This window comes from Carassius gibelio, chromosome B17 (assembly GCF_023724105.1).
Source record: "Carassius gibelio isolate Cgi1373 ecotype wild population from Czech Republic chromosome B17, carGib1.2-hapl.c, whole genome shotgun sequence".
Lineage (NCBI taxonomy): Eukaryota > Metazoa > Chordata > Actinopteri > Cypriniformes > Cyprinidae > Carassius > Carassius gibelio.
This window is the reverse complement of record NC_068412.1, coordinates 28,018,735-28,036,704: the sequence shown is the minus strand read 5'-3', so window position 1 is coordinate 28,036,704 and position 17,970 is coordinate 28,018,735. Positions and strand designations below refer to the sequence as shown.

At 31.4% G+C, this 17,970-nt stretch overlaps 1 protein-coding gene across 8 annotated transcripts in view; it reads right to left on the bottom strand.

Moving 5' to 3' along the window:
* Positions 1-617: 617 nt before the first annotated feature.
* The window catches only part of plcb2 (phospholipase C, beta 2), a 31,138-nt gene continuing 13,785 nt past the window's right edge, over positions 618-17,970 (bottom strand). Inside the window, exons 17-34 of one of the 8 annotated variants that reach the window (XM_052579768.1) lie at positions 16,911-16,995; positions 16,687-16,811; positions 15,317-15,468; positions 14,083-14,247; positions 13,908-14,007; positions 13,602-13,706; positions 13,467-13,522; positions 12,328-12,391; positions 11,460-11,600; positions 11,364-11,417; positions 11,148-11,303; positions 10,501-10,666; positions 9,726-9,849; positions 6,975-7,039; positions 6,151-6,171; positions 5,441-5,489; positions 3,686-3,784; positions 618-1,113 (exon numbers count right to left, since the gene is read on the bottom strand). In XM_052579768.1, the coding sequence (XP_052435728.1) occupies positions 943-1,113; positions 3,686-3,784; positions 5,441-5,489; positions 6,151-6,171; positions 6,975-7,039; positions 9,726-9,849; positions 10,501-10,666; positions 11,148-11,303; positions 11,364-11,417; positions 11,460-11,600; positions 12,328-12,391; positions 13,467-13,522; positions 13,602-13,706; positions 13,908-14,007; positions 14,083-14,247; positions 15,317-15,468; positions 16,687-16,811; positions 16,911-16,995 (1,898 nt within the window). In that variant the 3' untranslated portion in view covers positions 618-942. Of the gene's footprint in view, positions 1,114-3,685; positions 3,785-5,440; positions 5,490-6,150; positions 6,172-6,974; positions 7,040-9,725; positions 9,850-10,500; positions 10,667-11,147; positions 11,316-11,363; positions 11,418-11,447; positions 11,601-12,327; positions 12,392-13,466; positions 13,523-13,601; positions 13,707-13,907; positions 14,008-14,082; positions 14,248-15,316; positions 15,469-16,686; positions 16,812-16,910; positions 16,996-17,970 lie in introns of all 8 variants that reach the window. The other 7 variants (XM_052579771.1, XM_052579770.1, XM_052579769.1 and 4 more) reach the window with 7 other exon arrangements.

Below are 17,970 nucleotides of genomic sequence, written 5' to 3'. Positions count from 1 at the left end.
AAAGCCATGTTCTGGGTGTATGTGCTGATATTGTCTGTTTGTAATATTGAACTATTGTTATTTAGGACACAGACTCAACTGAAGCTTATTTCCTCTCTCCAGCTCCATCTAACATCACTTGAAGTCACGTGTGAATCAGCTTTCTCTCAACGCCGATGTGTTTTTATCTTTATTAATCACCTCCACCAGCACAAAACTCCTACAATCTCTCAAAAACATTTATGTGAATTTGGTTACTCAAATAAAAGCTTTAAATTACACTATACTGATACCTTCGACTTAACCTCATGTAATAAACAGTAGTACGTTATGAGATATTACAGAACAATAATTGCTGGGGAAAATAAGGAACTTATAAACTGAAAACAAGCAGAAATGAATGTAATATATTACATAATAATATGACAATCTGTGGGCAAAATGTAAATAATGGTTAATTTAATTTAAAATCATATTTCACTTCATAATAAGCAGTAAAAAAAAAAAACTTTTATGATTTTATATATTTTTATAGACACATGACAAATAAAACACAACTCCCAAGAAATATTAAAAACCCTAAAGCAGGTATAAGTTTATCTAATAAATGAAATAAACCAACATAAGAATATATATATATGAGTATGAGATATAGCTGATGGATTATATTTATTTATTTTTGTATTACAGAAACGAGAATCTAAAACAATGCAAAAAAAAAGCATGGTTCTAAAACATGCATAATTTTCTTAATGCAAAATGCATTTTCTTATTTGTTCCTCTTTGTTTTGAAGTGATGTTTTCATTTTATACTCATTCCTCCTGATTTTATTGTGAGGTCGAGTGCTAAACTGAATCCAAGCAAACCTCACCTAATGAAAATAACACAGTGTGCACTAAAACACAAACGAGTGTCTAATAAATGGAAATGCTAAATATTGCACTGCACTGTTGAGATGGAGCTCATCCCACGAACACATGGTTGAACTGTCCGGTGCTCTCGGAGCGGCTCTCTCCGGCCTTCTCCACGTGCTCGGGGAAATGCGTCTGGACGCAGGAGTTGACGGCCTCGGACAGGTCACCGGGCAGAGACCACATCTTCTTCACGTGTTCGGTCACCGCGTCTTTATTCAGCTGCAAACAGAGGTCAAGAAACCACAGCACTCAACATCAACAGGATGCTTTGATGCTCGATAATAAAGATTCAGAAGAATATATCTTGTGTCCTGAAATCAGTTTGAATATGCACTTTGAAACTGCAATGCATTCGTTATTGTTTTATCATTTTGTTTTAGTGATTTTCATTCTTGGGTGAACTATCCTAAAGTAACGAAACAACTAACAAAATATTCACAAATGCCTACACTTTTAAAAGATAAGCATTTATTTGAAATCATAAATACTTCTTCAGTATTTCACTTCACTCTAACAAACTTCTTAAAAAATAAATAATAATTGTATATATATATATATATATATTCTTCTGATTATATGATAGTTATTAAGTGTTTTATTTTGATTATTTACTTATTTATTATTTACTATTAATTTACATTTAAAATTTTTTGAATGAAATAATGATTAGTGATTGATTCACTTGGATTGTTTTTATTTTTATATTATTTAATGTATTATTAAATTCATGAAATATATTTTTATTTATTATTTTCATAGAAAATATAAATATTTTATTTATTATTACTAAGTGTTTTATTTTTGATAATGTATTTTTTAAATGATATGTATTTTAACTAAATTTTTTATTAAATTCATTATTTTTTTAATTCAAATTAAACATTTTTACATTTTTTTATTATTTGGGATTGTTTTTATTATTTTTTATTCTTTTATTTATTATAAGCTTCATGAAATTTTTTTCAATTATTTATTATTTTCATAGAAAATATAAATATTTTATTTATTACTACAAAGTGTTTTATTGTTTATAATGTATTATTTTAATGATAACTACTTTTTTTATTAAATTCATTTTTTTAATTAAAATTTTAAATTTTAAAAAATATATTATTTGATTAATAATTAGTCAGTCTTTTTTTTAAATATGTTTTTACCATTTTATATTATTTTTTCAAATTTAATTGGCTTTTATAAGACGTTTTTATTGATTTTCATCCTTAAAGTGGTAAAACTTCTAGTCTCTGTCTCCGTCTCTGAAGACAGATGGAGCAGCTCCAGATCTATAAATCCTGACAGATTTAAAGACTCTGGTCTGTTCCCTTCAAACAGAATCTCACGTCAAACTAAGACACATCTGCGTTCACAAGCCAGGTGTTACTACACCTTCCAGCACATCTGTCCTGTAACAACACGAGGAGCGAGACTCACTGATGAAGACGTCAGTGACATTAAGCTCATGATTATTCAGATGCTGAATTACTCATCGGCTTCTCTTCCAGTTTCTACAGTCATCACTGCATTATTAAATCCACAAATGCCTTTCCTGAAAAACGAATAGGCCAGATCTGATTTAATGAAACGGCATGCGGTAATGCGTGTAACTTTCATAATCTGTAAGCTGATATTCAGTGGAAATAGGCAGAGAAAGTTATTCTGATGGTTTTAATAAAGTCTGGTTATGATAAAATCCCCTTTATGTAATTTTAACAAAGTCCTCAGAAGTTTGGTTTTAATAATGACGTCACTTCTGCTCATCATGGGGTGCATTTATCTGATCAAAAATATACATTAAAAACAGTTATTTTGTGAAATATTATTGCAAATTAAAACAGCTGTTTTTTTTATCTGAATATATTGTAAAATGTAATTTATTTCTGTGATGCTCCGCTGTATTTTCAGCATCATTCCTCCAGTCTTCAGTGTCACACGATCTTCAGAAATCAGAATAATATGATGATTTACTGCTCAAGAAACATTTATGATTATTATTAATGTTGAACACAGTTGTGCTGCACAATATTTCTGTGGAAACTGTGATGTGTTTTTATTTCTCAGGATTCACAGATGAACAAAAAGTTCAAAAGAGCAGCATTTATTTACATTTGGAACTTTTGTAACATTATAAATATCTTTACTGTCACTTTTGTGTCGCTGTATAAAATAATTTCTTACATTTTTTTTTTTACATTTTACATATTTATGATTTAATTATTAGTAAATGGTTGAATTCAAATTTTATTTTTAAATTATTATTTTTTTATTTTTAGATTTTTATGATTAAATCAATAATTTGTGCTTTATTTATTTATTTTAAATATAGTTTTTTTAAATGATTCGTTGTTTTAAAATTTTTAGGATTTATTTAATTATTACCTTTCCAAGGCAATGCAATAGAAATAGTAATCTTTCTGTAACATTATACAGTTTTTGTCACTTTTAATGCATGAATAAAAATAGATTATTTTAATTTGACATCTTCAGGATTTTATCAATAATAAGCAATTGATTTATTATGATCTGTTTTTAAATGACTCCTTTATTTTAATTTGTCATTTGTGTGATTTGATTAATCACTAGCTTTTCATCAAGTCAAGGAAATGGAAATATAAATATTGTGTAACATTATAAATGCTAATTTTCTGACTTTTAATGCACCTTTGCTGAATAAAATGATGACTTTCTTCTGCAGAAATCTTAGTTCCCATGCTTCGGAGCGGCTGTGTGTAATGTGCACACTCAGATTCAGACAGGAGTGTGTTGTAGGACAGAAGACAGGGTCAGTGTGTACCTGACTGATCAGTTCTCTGATGCTGGCCAGTGTAGCCGCCTGTTTCTTCTTCAGACTCTGTTCCTGCGGTGAAGCTTCAGCGCTGCTGTTATCTGCCGACTGAGAGAGTGTGACATTACATACATTAATAACACACACACACACACACACCTCTGTCATGTGCGCTCACATACATGTTCTCGAGTGCAGCACATATGCATTAATATGCATGCAAGTGTTCAACATTGTGGTGTTGCATTGCTCTCCAGGTCATGTGCATGAACATGTGAGTCCATGTGCATCTATTGTTCACACATCACGTTGATCCGACACACATACAGCTGCTGAACATCTGAGGAGACTCTTTCAGTCCGTTCTGAAGCTCAATAATAGAGGAAAAGATACAATTCTGTGACCTTTAACTGTAACTCAAGGTGCTTCCAGCAGTTTCGGTTCTCTGCTGTCTTCTAAGAAAACATCCTGATTGGATAAAACCTCATAACTTACTGCAAATGAAGCATAAGATGAAGCACACAAGACTTTATTCCCAGATTTACATGCTCACAATTCTCTGATGTTGTTTACATAATGGTCATGCAAGTAAACAAATTAAATACTCAATGTGTTTTCTTATGTTTGTGTTTATTTTTAAATCATTTCTTTAATTAAATATCATATTTTTTTATATTATACATTTTTTTAAATACATCTTTAAATAAATACATCTTTAAAAAATAAATAAATAAATAAATAAATAAATATATATATATATATATATATATATATATATATATATATATATATATAGTTATAATTTAATGAATTATTAGTAAATGTTTTTTATTTCAAAATGATTTCTTTAAATTTCTCATTTTTATGATTTATTTCATCACTCGTTTTATTTTGACCATTTTTATACTTTGGAAAATTGATTTTAGTTGAATTTTTTTTTTTTTTGCATTTAACGAATTATTAGTGAGTGTTTTATTTTTATTGTTTAATTGTTTAAGTATTTATGTTAAATTATAATTGTATTATAATTTGTTTTATTATTTAAATATTAGTGCTTCATTTAAATAGTTTTGAATTTTAATTATTTTAATTTTTATGATTTAATTAAGTGTTTTATTTCAAATATTGCTTTTCTTTCATTTTTACGATTTAAATAAATTATTTTTTATTTTTTTTTATTATTTATTTATTTATTTTATTTTTATATAATTATTATTAACTATTGCCTTTTTTTTATCAAAACTAATCTTTTTTTTTTTTTTGACCCCTACTCTTCCTCTCTAACCACAGTTTGGGAACCCTGTGCTAGAGGTTTCGCTCTCTTTATGATAAAAACAGCCATTTTTCAATCATCCTCAACTCTTCTCCATATTGAGGAATGCAATGACGCATGAAGCCGAGCGTTTGCGTTCACATACAGTACACTCACTAGGGTCTCTGGCTTTATAAATACATCTGTAAACACATCTACATCTTAGACTTTAATGGCATTGTGTTCTGGCCGTGGAGATGGGAACTAATGGAGTACTGAATGAATTTGGAGGAGCTGCATGTGCACAGAGTGAGTCATAACGCACATGTTTCCATCGTTCACCTGCTGTAAACATCACGAGAGAGAGAGAGAGGGAGGGAGGGAGGGAGCACATGTTAGTCTGCGTTTGTTAAAACTCAAGCTGAACCATGGCTTTGTGTCCGAGCGGCTCTCATTCAGCTGCCATCCGTTGTATGTTCGATCACTCGATCTGTGTTCATGTGGTGCTTTACCTGTGCGTTATCGTTGTCAAGCTGCTCCGTACTTTTGCATTTCTTCATTCTGAAATAGAGGGAATTAATATCTGTGCATTAAAACAAAAAATCATGTTTAATGTGACACTAACTAGGTTTAGTAAAACTAAAATGCTATTGTATTCCTAAAAGTTATCAGAATAAATTCTATACATTATTCCAGAAAGGTAGGGTGATTTTTGTTTAATTTAATTTTTTTTGTGAACACTTTTACAGCATATTTCTGAATGATGATGTGACACTGGAAAGTGATTATTTAGAAAATGTAGCTTTGATCACAGCTATAAATTACATTTGAACATATATTTACATAGAAAACAGTTATTTTAAATTGTAATAATGTTAAAATGTTACTGTTTTAGTGAATTTTGGATCAAATGAATGCATTTCTTTTTTATATTATTTATAAATAATATATTTATTTATTAATTTAAATTTGCAATTTTTATTATTTAATTAATTATTAGCAATAGTAATTTTTATATATTCATTTTACATTCACTTTACATAAATGCAGTCTTAGTGAGAAAAAAAAAAAAAAAAAAAAATATATATATATATATATATATATATATATATATATATATATATATACATATTTTTTTATTTTTTATTTTTTTACCTATTTTGGTTTTATATGATTTCAAATTTGTATGTATAATCCAGAAACAACACCAAAAAAATCTTACTTGTCTTTCTTCTTGGGCTCACTGAAAAAAAATTAAAGAAACAATTGTAAGGGTGAGAGATATCATGAATATTACCAGCATTTTATTTAATTTCGTTGTTATTTTAGAAACATTTACATCCCATCATGCCAGATGATCGCACACAGCAGTCATTCCTCCAGCTGTTTGATTTCATCATGAGAAGCTTAAACTGTGACCAAGCTGCTAAACCATCGCAGACTAGTTTTGTTTCTGGCGGTGGTTTGTGTTCATAAACAGATGTGATCAGTCCCACTCACGCTCACAGCGTATTTACTGCTTCTGCTCTCAAAACAATGATAATTAACCAGATAATTACCAAACAAACTGCGCTCCATGTAGAAAAGGTCACCAGCCCCTGAACCCTCGTTATGTTTCCCAAGACAAACACACACACACACACACACTGCAGCTCTGATGCATCAGCTGAATTACAATACTCAAAGATTCATCTCACGCGTCTTACACTTTCTATTTCTCGTTTCAAAGGCCAAGTTCACTGAAACACACACACGCACACTCACACACGTTTGTTTTTGTGTAAAGTGTGTTCATCACATAGGTGTAATGGTTTTTATTCTGTAGAAACTGTATATTCTATGGCCCTTCACCAACCCTACACCTAACCCTAACCCTCACAGGAAACTTTGTGCATTTTTACTTTCTCAAAAAAACTCATTCTGTATGATTTATAAGTGTTTTGAAAAATGGGGACATGGGTTATGTCCTCATAAGTCACCCTCTCCTTGTAATACCTGTGTCATACCCATGTCATTATACAGACACACACACACACACACACACACCTGTTGAGTGCCTTGATCTCACTGCAGTGCTTCTCTGTGGCCATTTCCAGGAGTTTGGTCAAACGCTGTCATACAGGAAATACAGAAGAGAACACAGGAAGTGTCACGTACATGTATCAGAACAGACCGCACCAGCTGGCCATCGCTCTGAGCTCTGAGATCTGCTGTGCTGCCACACAGAGGAAATGAATACAAGCACTTCCTGTCACTTCCTAGTAAGAAACTCCAGGACCTGCTTCCTTTCAGCAGGTGATAGCGGTGCATCGGATCTCTTAGGAAAATATCACTCATGTTTTTTTACTATTTCTATGTGGTTGCTAGGTTATTCAGCGTGTTTAGAGTGTTGCTATGAAGTTGCCATTTTCTGAGAGTTTTTTTTGTTTTGTTATTATGGGGTTACTAGGCTGTTCTTAGTATTTTAGAGTGTTACTATGTGTTTTTTAGGCTGTTCCAAGTGTTTAGAGTGTTGTTTTAGTGTTTCAGAGTGTTTCTATGTGGATGCTATGTTGTTATAAGTGTTTTAGAGTGTTGCGATCATTCTGAAGTTGTGGTCTAATGGATAGAGATTTGTATTTAGTAATCCAAAGGTTGAGAGTTCGAGTCTCGGGCTGGCAGGGATTGTAGCTGGAGAGAGTGAATGTACAGTGCTTTCTTCACCTTTAATACCGGCATAAATGGCTGCCCACTGCTCCAGGTGTGTGTTCACGGTGTGTGTGTGTGAGTGTGTTCACTGCTTTGTGTGTGCACTTTGGATGGGTTAATTGCAGAGCACAAATTCAGAGTATGGGTGTCCATAATTGGCTGTATGTCACGTCACTTGCTATGTGGTCCAAGTGTTTAGTGTTGCTTTGTGTTTAAATTGGGTTGCTAGGTTATTCTTAGCATTTGAGAGTATTACTGTGTGGTTTCAGGATGTTTTGAGTGTTTTAGAGTCTTGATATGCAGTTGCAAGGTTATTCTGAGTGTTTCAGAGTGTTTCTATGTGTTAATAGGCTGTTCTTGGTATTTTAGAGTGTTGCTTTGCAGTTGCTAAATTAATCTGAGTGTTGCTTTGCAGTTGCTATGTTGTTCTGAGTGTTTAAGAGTGTTGCTATGTGGTTGCTAAATTAATCTGAGTGTTGCTTTGCAGTTGCTATGTTGTTCTGAGTGTTTAAGAGTGTTGCTATGTGGTTGCTAGGTTAATCTGAGTGTTGCGTTGCAGTTGCTATGTTGTTCTGAGTGTTTATGAGTGTTGCTATGTAGTTGCTAGGTTAATCTGAGTGTTGCGTTGCAGTTGCTATGTTGTTCTGAGTGTTTTAGAGTGTTGCCATGTGGTTGCTAGGTAAATCTGAGTGTTGCTTTGCAGTTGCTATGCTGTTTTGAGTGTTTTAGAGTGTTGCTATGTGGTTTCTAGGTTAATCTGAGTGTTGCTTTCCAGTTGCTATGTTGTTCCGAGTGTTTTAGAGTGTTGCTATGTGGTTGCTAGTTAAATCTGAGTGTTGCTTTGCAGTTGCTATGCTGTTTTGAGTGTTTTAGAGTGTTGCTATGTGGTTGCTAGGTAAATCTGAGTGTTGCTTTGCAGTTGCTATGTTGTTCTGAGTGTTTTAGAGTGTTGCTATGTGGTTGCTAGGTAAATCTGAGTGTTGCTTTGCAGTTGCTATGTTGTTCTGAGTGTTTTAGAGTGTTGCTATGTGGTTGCTAGGTTAATCTGAGTGTTGCTTTGCAGTTGCTATGATGTTCTGAGTGTTTTAGAGTGTTGCTATGTGGTTGCTAAATTATTCTGAGTGTTGCTTTGCAGTTGCTATGTTGTTCTGAGCGTTTTAGAGTGTTGCTATGTGGTTGCTAGGTAAATCTGAGTGTTGCTTTGCAGTTGCTATGTTGTTCTGAGTGTTTTAGAGTGTTGCTATGTGGTTGCTAGGTTAATCTGAGTGTTGCTTTGCAGTTGCTATGTTGTTCTGAGTGTTTTAGAGTGTTGCTATGTGGTTGCTAGGTTAATCTGAGTGTTGCTTTGCAGTTGCTATGTTGTTCTGAGTGTTTTAGAGTGTTGCTATGTGGTTGCTAGGTAAATCTGAGTGTTGCTTTGCAGTTGCTATGTTGTTCTGAGTGTTTTAGAGTGTTGCTATGTGGTTGCTAGGTTAATCTGAGTGTTGCTTTGCAGTTGCTATGATGTTCTGAGTGTTTTAGAGTGTTGCTATGTGGTTGCTAAATTATTCTGAGTGTTGCTTTGCAGTTGCTATGTTGTTCTGAGTGTTTTAGAGTGTTGCTATGTGGTTGCTAGGTAAATCTGAGTGTTGCTTTGCAGTTGCTATGTTGTTCTGAGCGTTTTAGAGTGTTGCTATGTGGTTGCTAGGTAAATCTGAGTGTTGCTTTGCAGTTGCTATGTTGTTCTGAAACTGAACTGCAACTGAAAAGCAACACTCAGATTAACCTAGCAACCACATAGCAACACTCTAACAGGCTAATTTAAATGATCAATGTGGCTGAAACCAAACAAAAGTTCATAAAATAATAATATTTTATAACAATAATAGTTTGAAACTTAAACTGTGATCATTATGTGATAAAACAATGAAACCCTTCATGCCAACCACATTTTGATTAGAAACATTAATTTGCTTTTCTATATGTTTGCTAGCAGATGTACACTATATGCAGTATTTGAGTGATTTCTGATGAATGAATAGTCTTCGTGATGAAGTCTAGGCTCTACAGTCTCACAGTGTGGGAACACCTGATCAAGACTGTCAGTCATCATAATATCTGTGTCTGTACCTCAGTGTTGTTCTGTTCCTTCTTCTTCTTGATCTGATCGTGTTGCTCCACCAGCAGAGCCCTGAGCTCCGACTTCAGCTTCTGCTTGAGTTCATTCACCTGGTCACCGGGATCATCTCCAGACCTGGACAATCACACGGGAACACACACTTAACCAGAGATCAACACACAACACACACCTCAGGGACATAAACACGAAACATTACAGTTCAACAGACGTGTTTCCCGCCTCAAAAGAGCTCAGAATTACATGCACACTTTACTTTTGTGCTAGTTTAACCACAGCAAGACTTTCTTGGTCAACCTGTTTCAATATTTTTTAATTTTTTTTACTTTAATTAAAACAAAGCTGAAACGGAAAGTACATTTTAGATGAAAAACTTAAGCTTAAACGAATATTAGAAATTCTGCCTTGGCAACTAAATGAAATAAAATTAGTTTTAAGTACTAACATTATAAAAAAAAAAAAAAAAAAAAAAAAAAAATATATATATATATATATATATATATATATATATATATTATTTTATACTACTGTAGTAAAAAAAAACTTAAATAGAAAAATAATGTTAATGTTTTTTTTTTGTAGTTTTGCTTCTCAGTATCTAAAAATACTAAAAATAAAGTACTTTAAAAATAAAAATGACAAAAGCAAAAAATAATAATAATAATTTTACTACATTTTAAAATTTATTAAAGAAAAATATGGAAATGTAAAAATAAAAGTTCAAAACACTACAATAGTATAAATAACAGCCTATAATCAAGCATGTACTTCTTCTTCTTCAAGGCTTTGAACTGGTCGCTGTATTTCTGAAGCAGATCTTCTCGTTTCTTCTGAAACTTCTTCTCCGTCTCTTTCAGGTCTTTCTCCTGTTTCTTGGTGACCTTCAGGAAGTTCTTGTGCTGCTGCAGTTCTTCACAGGTCACAGTGGTGATGTCTGAAAAACAGCTCCATCAGTCAGACTCACTTCTGCTCAGAGCTTGTCAACACCACAGAGCTTTCTGTTTGCAGAACTAAAAACTGTTTTTTGATTTTTAAAGATACTGACCCATTTTTTTAGACATTTTATATATACACACTGTATTTGTGTGTAAATATGTGTATTTAAAAAAAATGCTTAAAAGTATACGTTTTTTAAAAACTAAAAAAGAAAAAATGAACTGAAGAATAAAGCAATTTTCTTAAAGGACTTTTTTAATTTTTTAATTAAATAGTTTTTTACTATTATAAAATCAGGCTACAATTTATATTGAAAATGATGTTTTGTAATGTTTTGATGATGGTTGTGGATGAGTTGCGGTGATGGCTGTATTTTGTAATGTAACTATTGAAACTAATGTAACAAGTAACTTGGCGAGTCAGTGTGATGATGTCACAATGTATCATGTAAACGGAGTCATGTGACAGACGCAGATCACCTGAGGGGTCAGATGGGCTTTCCTCACTGGATTCTTTGGTCTCTGTGACGACAGCATCTGCATCAGCAGCAGCTTCTGGTTCACTTTTCTCCTCTGGTTGGGGTTCAGGTTCTGGTTTTACTTCAGGTTCAGGTTCAGGTTCTGGTTTTACTTCAGGTTTGGGCTCTGGTTCAGTTTTCTCCTCTGGTTTGGGTTCTGGTTCTGGGTTTACTTCAGGTTCAGGTTCAGGTTCTGGTTTTACTTCAGGTTCAGGTTCTGGTTTTACTTCAGGTTTGGGCTCTGGTTCAGTTTTCTCCTCAGGTTCGGGTTCAGGTTCTGGTTTTACTTCAGGTTCGGGTTCAGGTTCTGGTTTTTCCTCTGTTTTGGGCTCAGGTGATGCAGTGTCGCCCTCTGCTGGAGGAACTGCAGCTTCAGTCTCTGATGATGCTGGAGCTGCTTCTGCGGCCTTCGGTTCTTATTATATGATAGAGTCACAGGCAGATCAATTACCATGAATTATCATCCATTTCACTTCAATAAATATGACAAATCAGTGCAGTGATGGTATACAATTACCATGACACTAGAATATGTTTGGTACCAAATTACATACTGGTAAAAATATATATATGTATAGCCTGATTGCACTGTAAGTCGCTTTGGATAAAAGCATCTGCTAAATGCTTAAATGTAAATGTAAATTAATATATAATTTATGATTTTTTTTAATATAGTGTTTTATATAACATTTTTTTTAAAGCAGTCAAATTGTTAATGGAGCAAAATACACCGATTATTAAACAAATTCAACGAATATCTCTTTAGTTTTGAGTGTAGTTCTACAGAGAAAAAAAGTGTTGTTATTTAGCTCAATCAAAATAAACAAATAAACAAAAATAATAATAATGACAAAAGCACATTACCATTCTAAAAATAAAAAAGCCAATATCAGATACAATTATTAAAAATTCAAACTGAAAAGTGCAAATATAAAATTAAAGCTAATTTAAAATATACAATAAAAATTAATTTAAAATGCTTAGACATTAAAAAAAACTAAAACTGACAAAACACAACACACAAAAAAATAAAATGAAATACGTTTAAGAACAAAAATTACTGAATTTGAGTTTAAAATAAATTAAAATCAAAGGTGAATAAAATATTTACATTTCTAATATATATAATTATATGTATTTACCTGCAGCAGGTGTCTGGGCTCTGTCAGCGAGAGGTAACTCATATTCACACACGTATGTTAAACTCTGAAGACGAGAGCACAGTGACATCATTCAGCATTTATAAAAGCTGAAGATATAATGCATTTTTTATGAGGCTACATTACAAATAAGTGCATCCATGTTCATGAAATATTAAATCCGAATGATTTCAAGGGATATAAAAACTAGCACAGTTATAAAGGACATCAATTATCTCAGTTAATAGTCAATTATGTGGTTTAGAAGTTGTTATCAGTATTATTTTAATATAACTGAGGTATAATTAATATAGTTTATTATTATTATTATTATTGGGTTTTTTGTTTCTTTTTTCAGTTAAAGTTTATTATTTATTATTAACAAGTAATTTGTGTTTTATATTTTTTCTTAAAATATCTAAAAAAATATTCATTTTTATTTTTTACACAATTTATACATTTTTAGTTTGAGTTATTTTAAGATTTTATATAATAGTGATAATATTTTATAAAGTTAAACTAAAATAATATTAGAAATGCTGCAACTAGTTAACTAATATAAAATTTTTATTATTATTATTTTAGTATCATTCAATCTTATGACAGTCCTTATTAAGTTAAATTAGTTTTTATTTTTATATTTTAGTTTTAGTATTGTTTGTAGATTTTTATCATTTGCATTAATTATTTTTAAATGTCTTCATCATTTTTACACATTTAATTTCCATTTTAGTTATTTTTAACTTAACATAAATATAAATGAGAACACTTAATAAGTTTTTCATATTTTAGTTAATTTTAAGGTTAACATTTAAAGTTTATTCAAAAGTTTTTTGTTTTAATTTTAGTTAATTTCTTATACTATAATACGATTATTTTGAATTAGTTTTTATTTAATATTTTCTGTTTTGACTTTAAATTTAAGTAGATTTTTTGTAATTTTGTAGTGTTTTTTAAATGTTTTTATTCAGCTTATTTTGTTTTTCATTATTTTAGTACATCAAATTAAACTATATGGAATAAGAAACGATGCCTTTGCATCAAGCTAAAATAAAACGTTTTTTAAATAAGAAACTGCTTGACTCATAATAACATGCATTTATTTGAACATTTTTTTCATGCATCTGTGCATTTAACTCTACCTCAGTCTTCGGTGGCTTCGAAGTCTTCACAGGATTGAAAAGTGCATCGGAGAAATCTAACAGAAAACAATCATTGAGTTGTTGTCCGATGTTGCATTTAGTAAAGCCTGTGACTGTAGGTTTGTAGGTCAGTACCAGCGAATGCAGCAGGGATGTAGTCCTTGACCTCGATGTGCACGAACACAGACGGCAGCGTGAGCGGCATGTTGCTCTCTGTGCGCAGACCGATGTGCTGGAAACCTGCAAACCATCACAGCATTCGACCAAATAAAACCTCATATGTGACCGTGTACCACAAGACGACGAGATGCAACTATTTGAAAATCAATGCAAAAAAAATCTAAACATTGAGAAAATCATCTTTAAAAGAATAATGCATTATTATGACCCATTCAATGCATTGTTGGCTATTGTGCTACTGCAGATTGGTTCGGGTCTCACCTGTCTGCAGAGCGTCCAGAGGGATGATTCGGTGACCCAGGAACTTTCCGCCCTCCTCCTGAACCACGAGTCTGAGGTAAGCCATCTCCGGCAGCAAGATCTGCTCAACATCACACAGACGTCATCCTCCGAGCCGCTCTAACACACCTGAGTCATGAATGCTACGAGATCTGACCTTCTCGAAGACGAACGGCTCCTCGTTCCACTCGGGGTTGATGGCGTTGGGCGTCGTGCTCCATTTGGTGCGGTATTTGCGTTTGGGGTCTTTGGGCAAACCGATGAGCTCGACCTCCACTCCGGTCTTCACGTGTTTGTCCGACAGGAACTGACCGGAGTAAATCTGAACACAGGAGACAGTTCACACACACATTTACAAGACAGATGAGATTCACTGAGAGAGAAAATACAGCACACAATGATGTCCATCGTTTGTCCACAAGCACATTAAAACATAATATATCTACATAAAAAGATAATAATAACTAAAAAATTAAACAAATTTATTATTCGGGTTTTCATGCATGAGTCGGAAGAAGGGGAAACAAATTCAGATAAAAAAAATTAAAAAAACCTGACTGTGATTTAAAAAAAAAAAAAAATTATATATATATATGTATTGTATTGCTGCTTTATTACTATTGTAAAATAAATCTAATATTTAACGAAAATAAATTAAATTGCATTACTTTAATTTTAGATAATTATTTATATTATTATTATTATTATTATTATTTATTACCAACTTGTATTTTTTACTATTATAAGTAGTTACTATTTTAATTATTATTACTTTAATAATTCACTGTAAAACTAAATATCAAGTATTGAAGAAAATAATAATGATTGTAATTCATCACATATTGTAAAATTACAATACTTCTTATTTCCTAATTTCAAATATTAAAACACCAACAACTTTTTTTTGACCAAAAAAAAAAAAAAAATGCAGGGAACCATTAAAGCTTCCTTACAAAATATAAAACTAATAAAAAATACAAAATAAATACATAATAATAATAGTAATATATATAATAAAAGTTTTTGTTTGCATAATATACGTATATTCTGTCTATATTTATTATTTATACATAAATACACACACATACAGTTTATATTTAGAAAATATACACATGTCTATATTTATGCTCACATACATAATTTATATTATAAATAAATTTGATTTGTATTCAATATATAAACATAGCCTATATTTCTGAAATATATACATACATGTGTGTGTGTATTTATATATACATAATAAATATACACATCACGCATACATATATTACGCAAACAAAAACTTGTATTTTGGATGCGATTAATCGCGATTAATCGTTTGACAGCGCTAATACTCATACGAGTATCTGTCATCGTTCTTCTATATAAGTCCCAAAGCATTTCTGCAGGACCTTAATGGTGAGAGTGCTGGCGATGATGGTGTCGATCCTGTCGGTGAAGGGATCGAACTTCTTGTCGCTGCGACGGACCACGTCATGTTTGAGGAGGTAACCCGTCCTGCCGTTAAACTCAAACAGAGCCATGTTCAGCTGCATGGGGAAGTCTACAGCATCCGACACACACCACACCATTAAACACAGACACAGCTTTACAATGCACAAACAGAACACATTAAACACTTTACACTTGTGGTTACTCATCATATTTAAATACTAATGTGACTCTTAAGGTGAGACGCTGCAGGCAAAAACACGAACCTGTCAATTTTTAGATTTTGGGCTTTTTGGTTTTCCATAAACTGCTTTTTCAAACTAGTGGAAGGAAAACGAGACACTGTTTAAAAGACACTGTTAAGTGTTTCTTTTATAGCACTTTATCTGCTTGTGTCAATAGATTTCAATACATATTTTTAAAGGCCGTTTCCTCAAAATGAGTTTTTTCTTCAACATTTACCCATAAATCTCCACTTCAGTAGCACTTACACACACCAAACTTGACATTTTTATTCCTGTCTATATCCTGAAGGTTTTAACAGAGGGATTTGTTCATATATATTTTCCTTGATTATATACAACATTTTATTCCCCCCAAAATTTTGAAAATATATTGTTTTCTGGCTGTTCAAAGTATTTTCTGAATTATGGAGTGACAAAAAAAGATAACCAGAATTCCCTCTGTAAAAACATTTGACTATATGTCAAAAAAATTAAATTTTTTTTGAAACGTGACATTCATTCAGATTTTTGTACTAGACATTTATGCAAATTAGCACATATTTCATTAAATAATGCCTCATTTGCATATTTAAACATAACATTTTTGAAAATGTGTAATGCTTATTTTTTTTTGCAATAATCAATGTAATCAATCAACTGGGTAAGTAAGGTGATAACTATTAGTTTTTTTTTTTTGCCCTATTCACCTGCAGTGTCTCGCCTTAAGTGTTTTGGAAATTGAGATTTATGCATCATCTGAAAGCTGAATAATCTTTCCATGGTTTGTTATGATCGGACAATATTTGTCTGAGATGCAACTATTTGAAAACTGGAATCTGAGGGATGCAAAAAAAAATCTAAGTATTGAGAAAATCATCTTTAAACTTGTTCAAATGAAGTTCATAGCAATGCATATGCATCAGAAATTAAATTGCATATATTTACAGTACAGTACTAAATATCTTCATGGAACATGATCTTCACTTTAATGTCCTAATGATTTTTGACGCAAAAGAAAAACTCAAGAACACCAGTTTTGGGAAACCCTGTGCTGATCATGTTGTGAACATAAAGAGTCAATGTTGGCGTGATTTGACTCATCTTACCCATAGTCTGGTAGTTGAGTGCCACAAACTGACAGCCGGCGCTCCAGAACGGCTGAGGACTGTAGTTTGAGGAGTCCACACGGGTTCCTTTAGGATAGATACGGCTCATCTGCCTCTTATTATATCTACAGACATCAGTTTAGGAAAGCAGTGACATCCAAACAGCAGAAAACACTGAATCTGAGTCTAACTGAGAACAGGAATATGTCAGAAGTAAAGGATACTCCACCCAGTCCACAGCGCTCTTAGCAATCAGACTCTCTCCTTTGGTTTCCACGAAAGAAGAGATGACAAAACTCTTGTTTTTTTCTACATTTGGACAGAATCAGATGGTTAAACAACATTGATGTTTTGTCAATTTGTCAATATTGTCTTGTCAGATCCAGTCTCACCATGCAGCGCATTTTCATATCTTATAATAAGAGTAAAAAAAAAAAAAAAAAAAAAAATTATATATATATATATATATATATATATATATATATATATATATATATATATATATATATATATATATATATATATATATATATATATATATATATATATATATAATAAATTAAAGATTAACAATACAAATATTATTAAAACAATTAAAATAAATCACTAAATTATAAAACATTTTATATTATTCATAATAAATTTTATTATTTGATTTATTCACTATAAAATAAAATAAATATTAAAGAAATAATTTTTTTTTACTTTAAAATTAATATTCACAATACACATTACATCCTATTATTAAATAACAATATAAAAAATACAAACAATTGTAAAATTACACTGTGTTATAAAAATGAGCATTTAAAAAATTATATAATAATTATTATTTTATTTTACATTACTTGTAAAAATACTTTTTATTTAATTTCTTCATTTTTGAACTGATAAATAAATGTAAATATAAAAATCATATAAAAATATAAATAAAAATATTGTATGTTAACGTCAATTAATGCACTTTTAAGCTAACATGAACAAAGAAGAACCATATTTCTAACTAACAAATATTCATACAATATATTGCTTGTTGTATTATAATTACAAATGTTAGCAAACAAAATTATTGGAAAGTGTTACTAGGGTGAAATTGAAATAATTTCACTACATTTCACTGGTTTATGCATTTGATTTTGCATATTTACTACTCAAATGGTGAATCATTTGCCAAAAAAGAAAAGAAAAAAGGTTATATTTATTATGTAATTTACTCTAAGACAAGGTTTCAGAGTTTCAGGTGCAATTATTATGTATTGATCATTCACACACGAGTGTGAACTC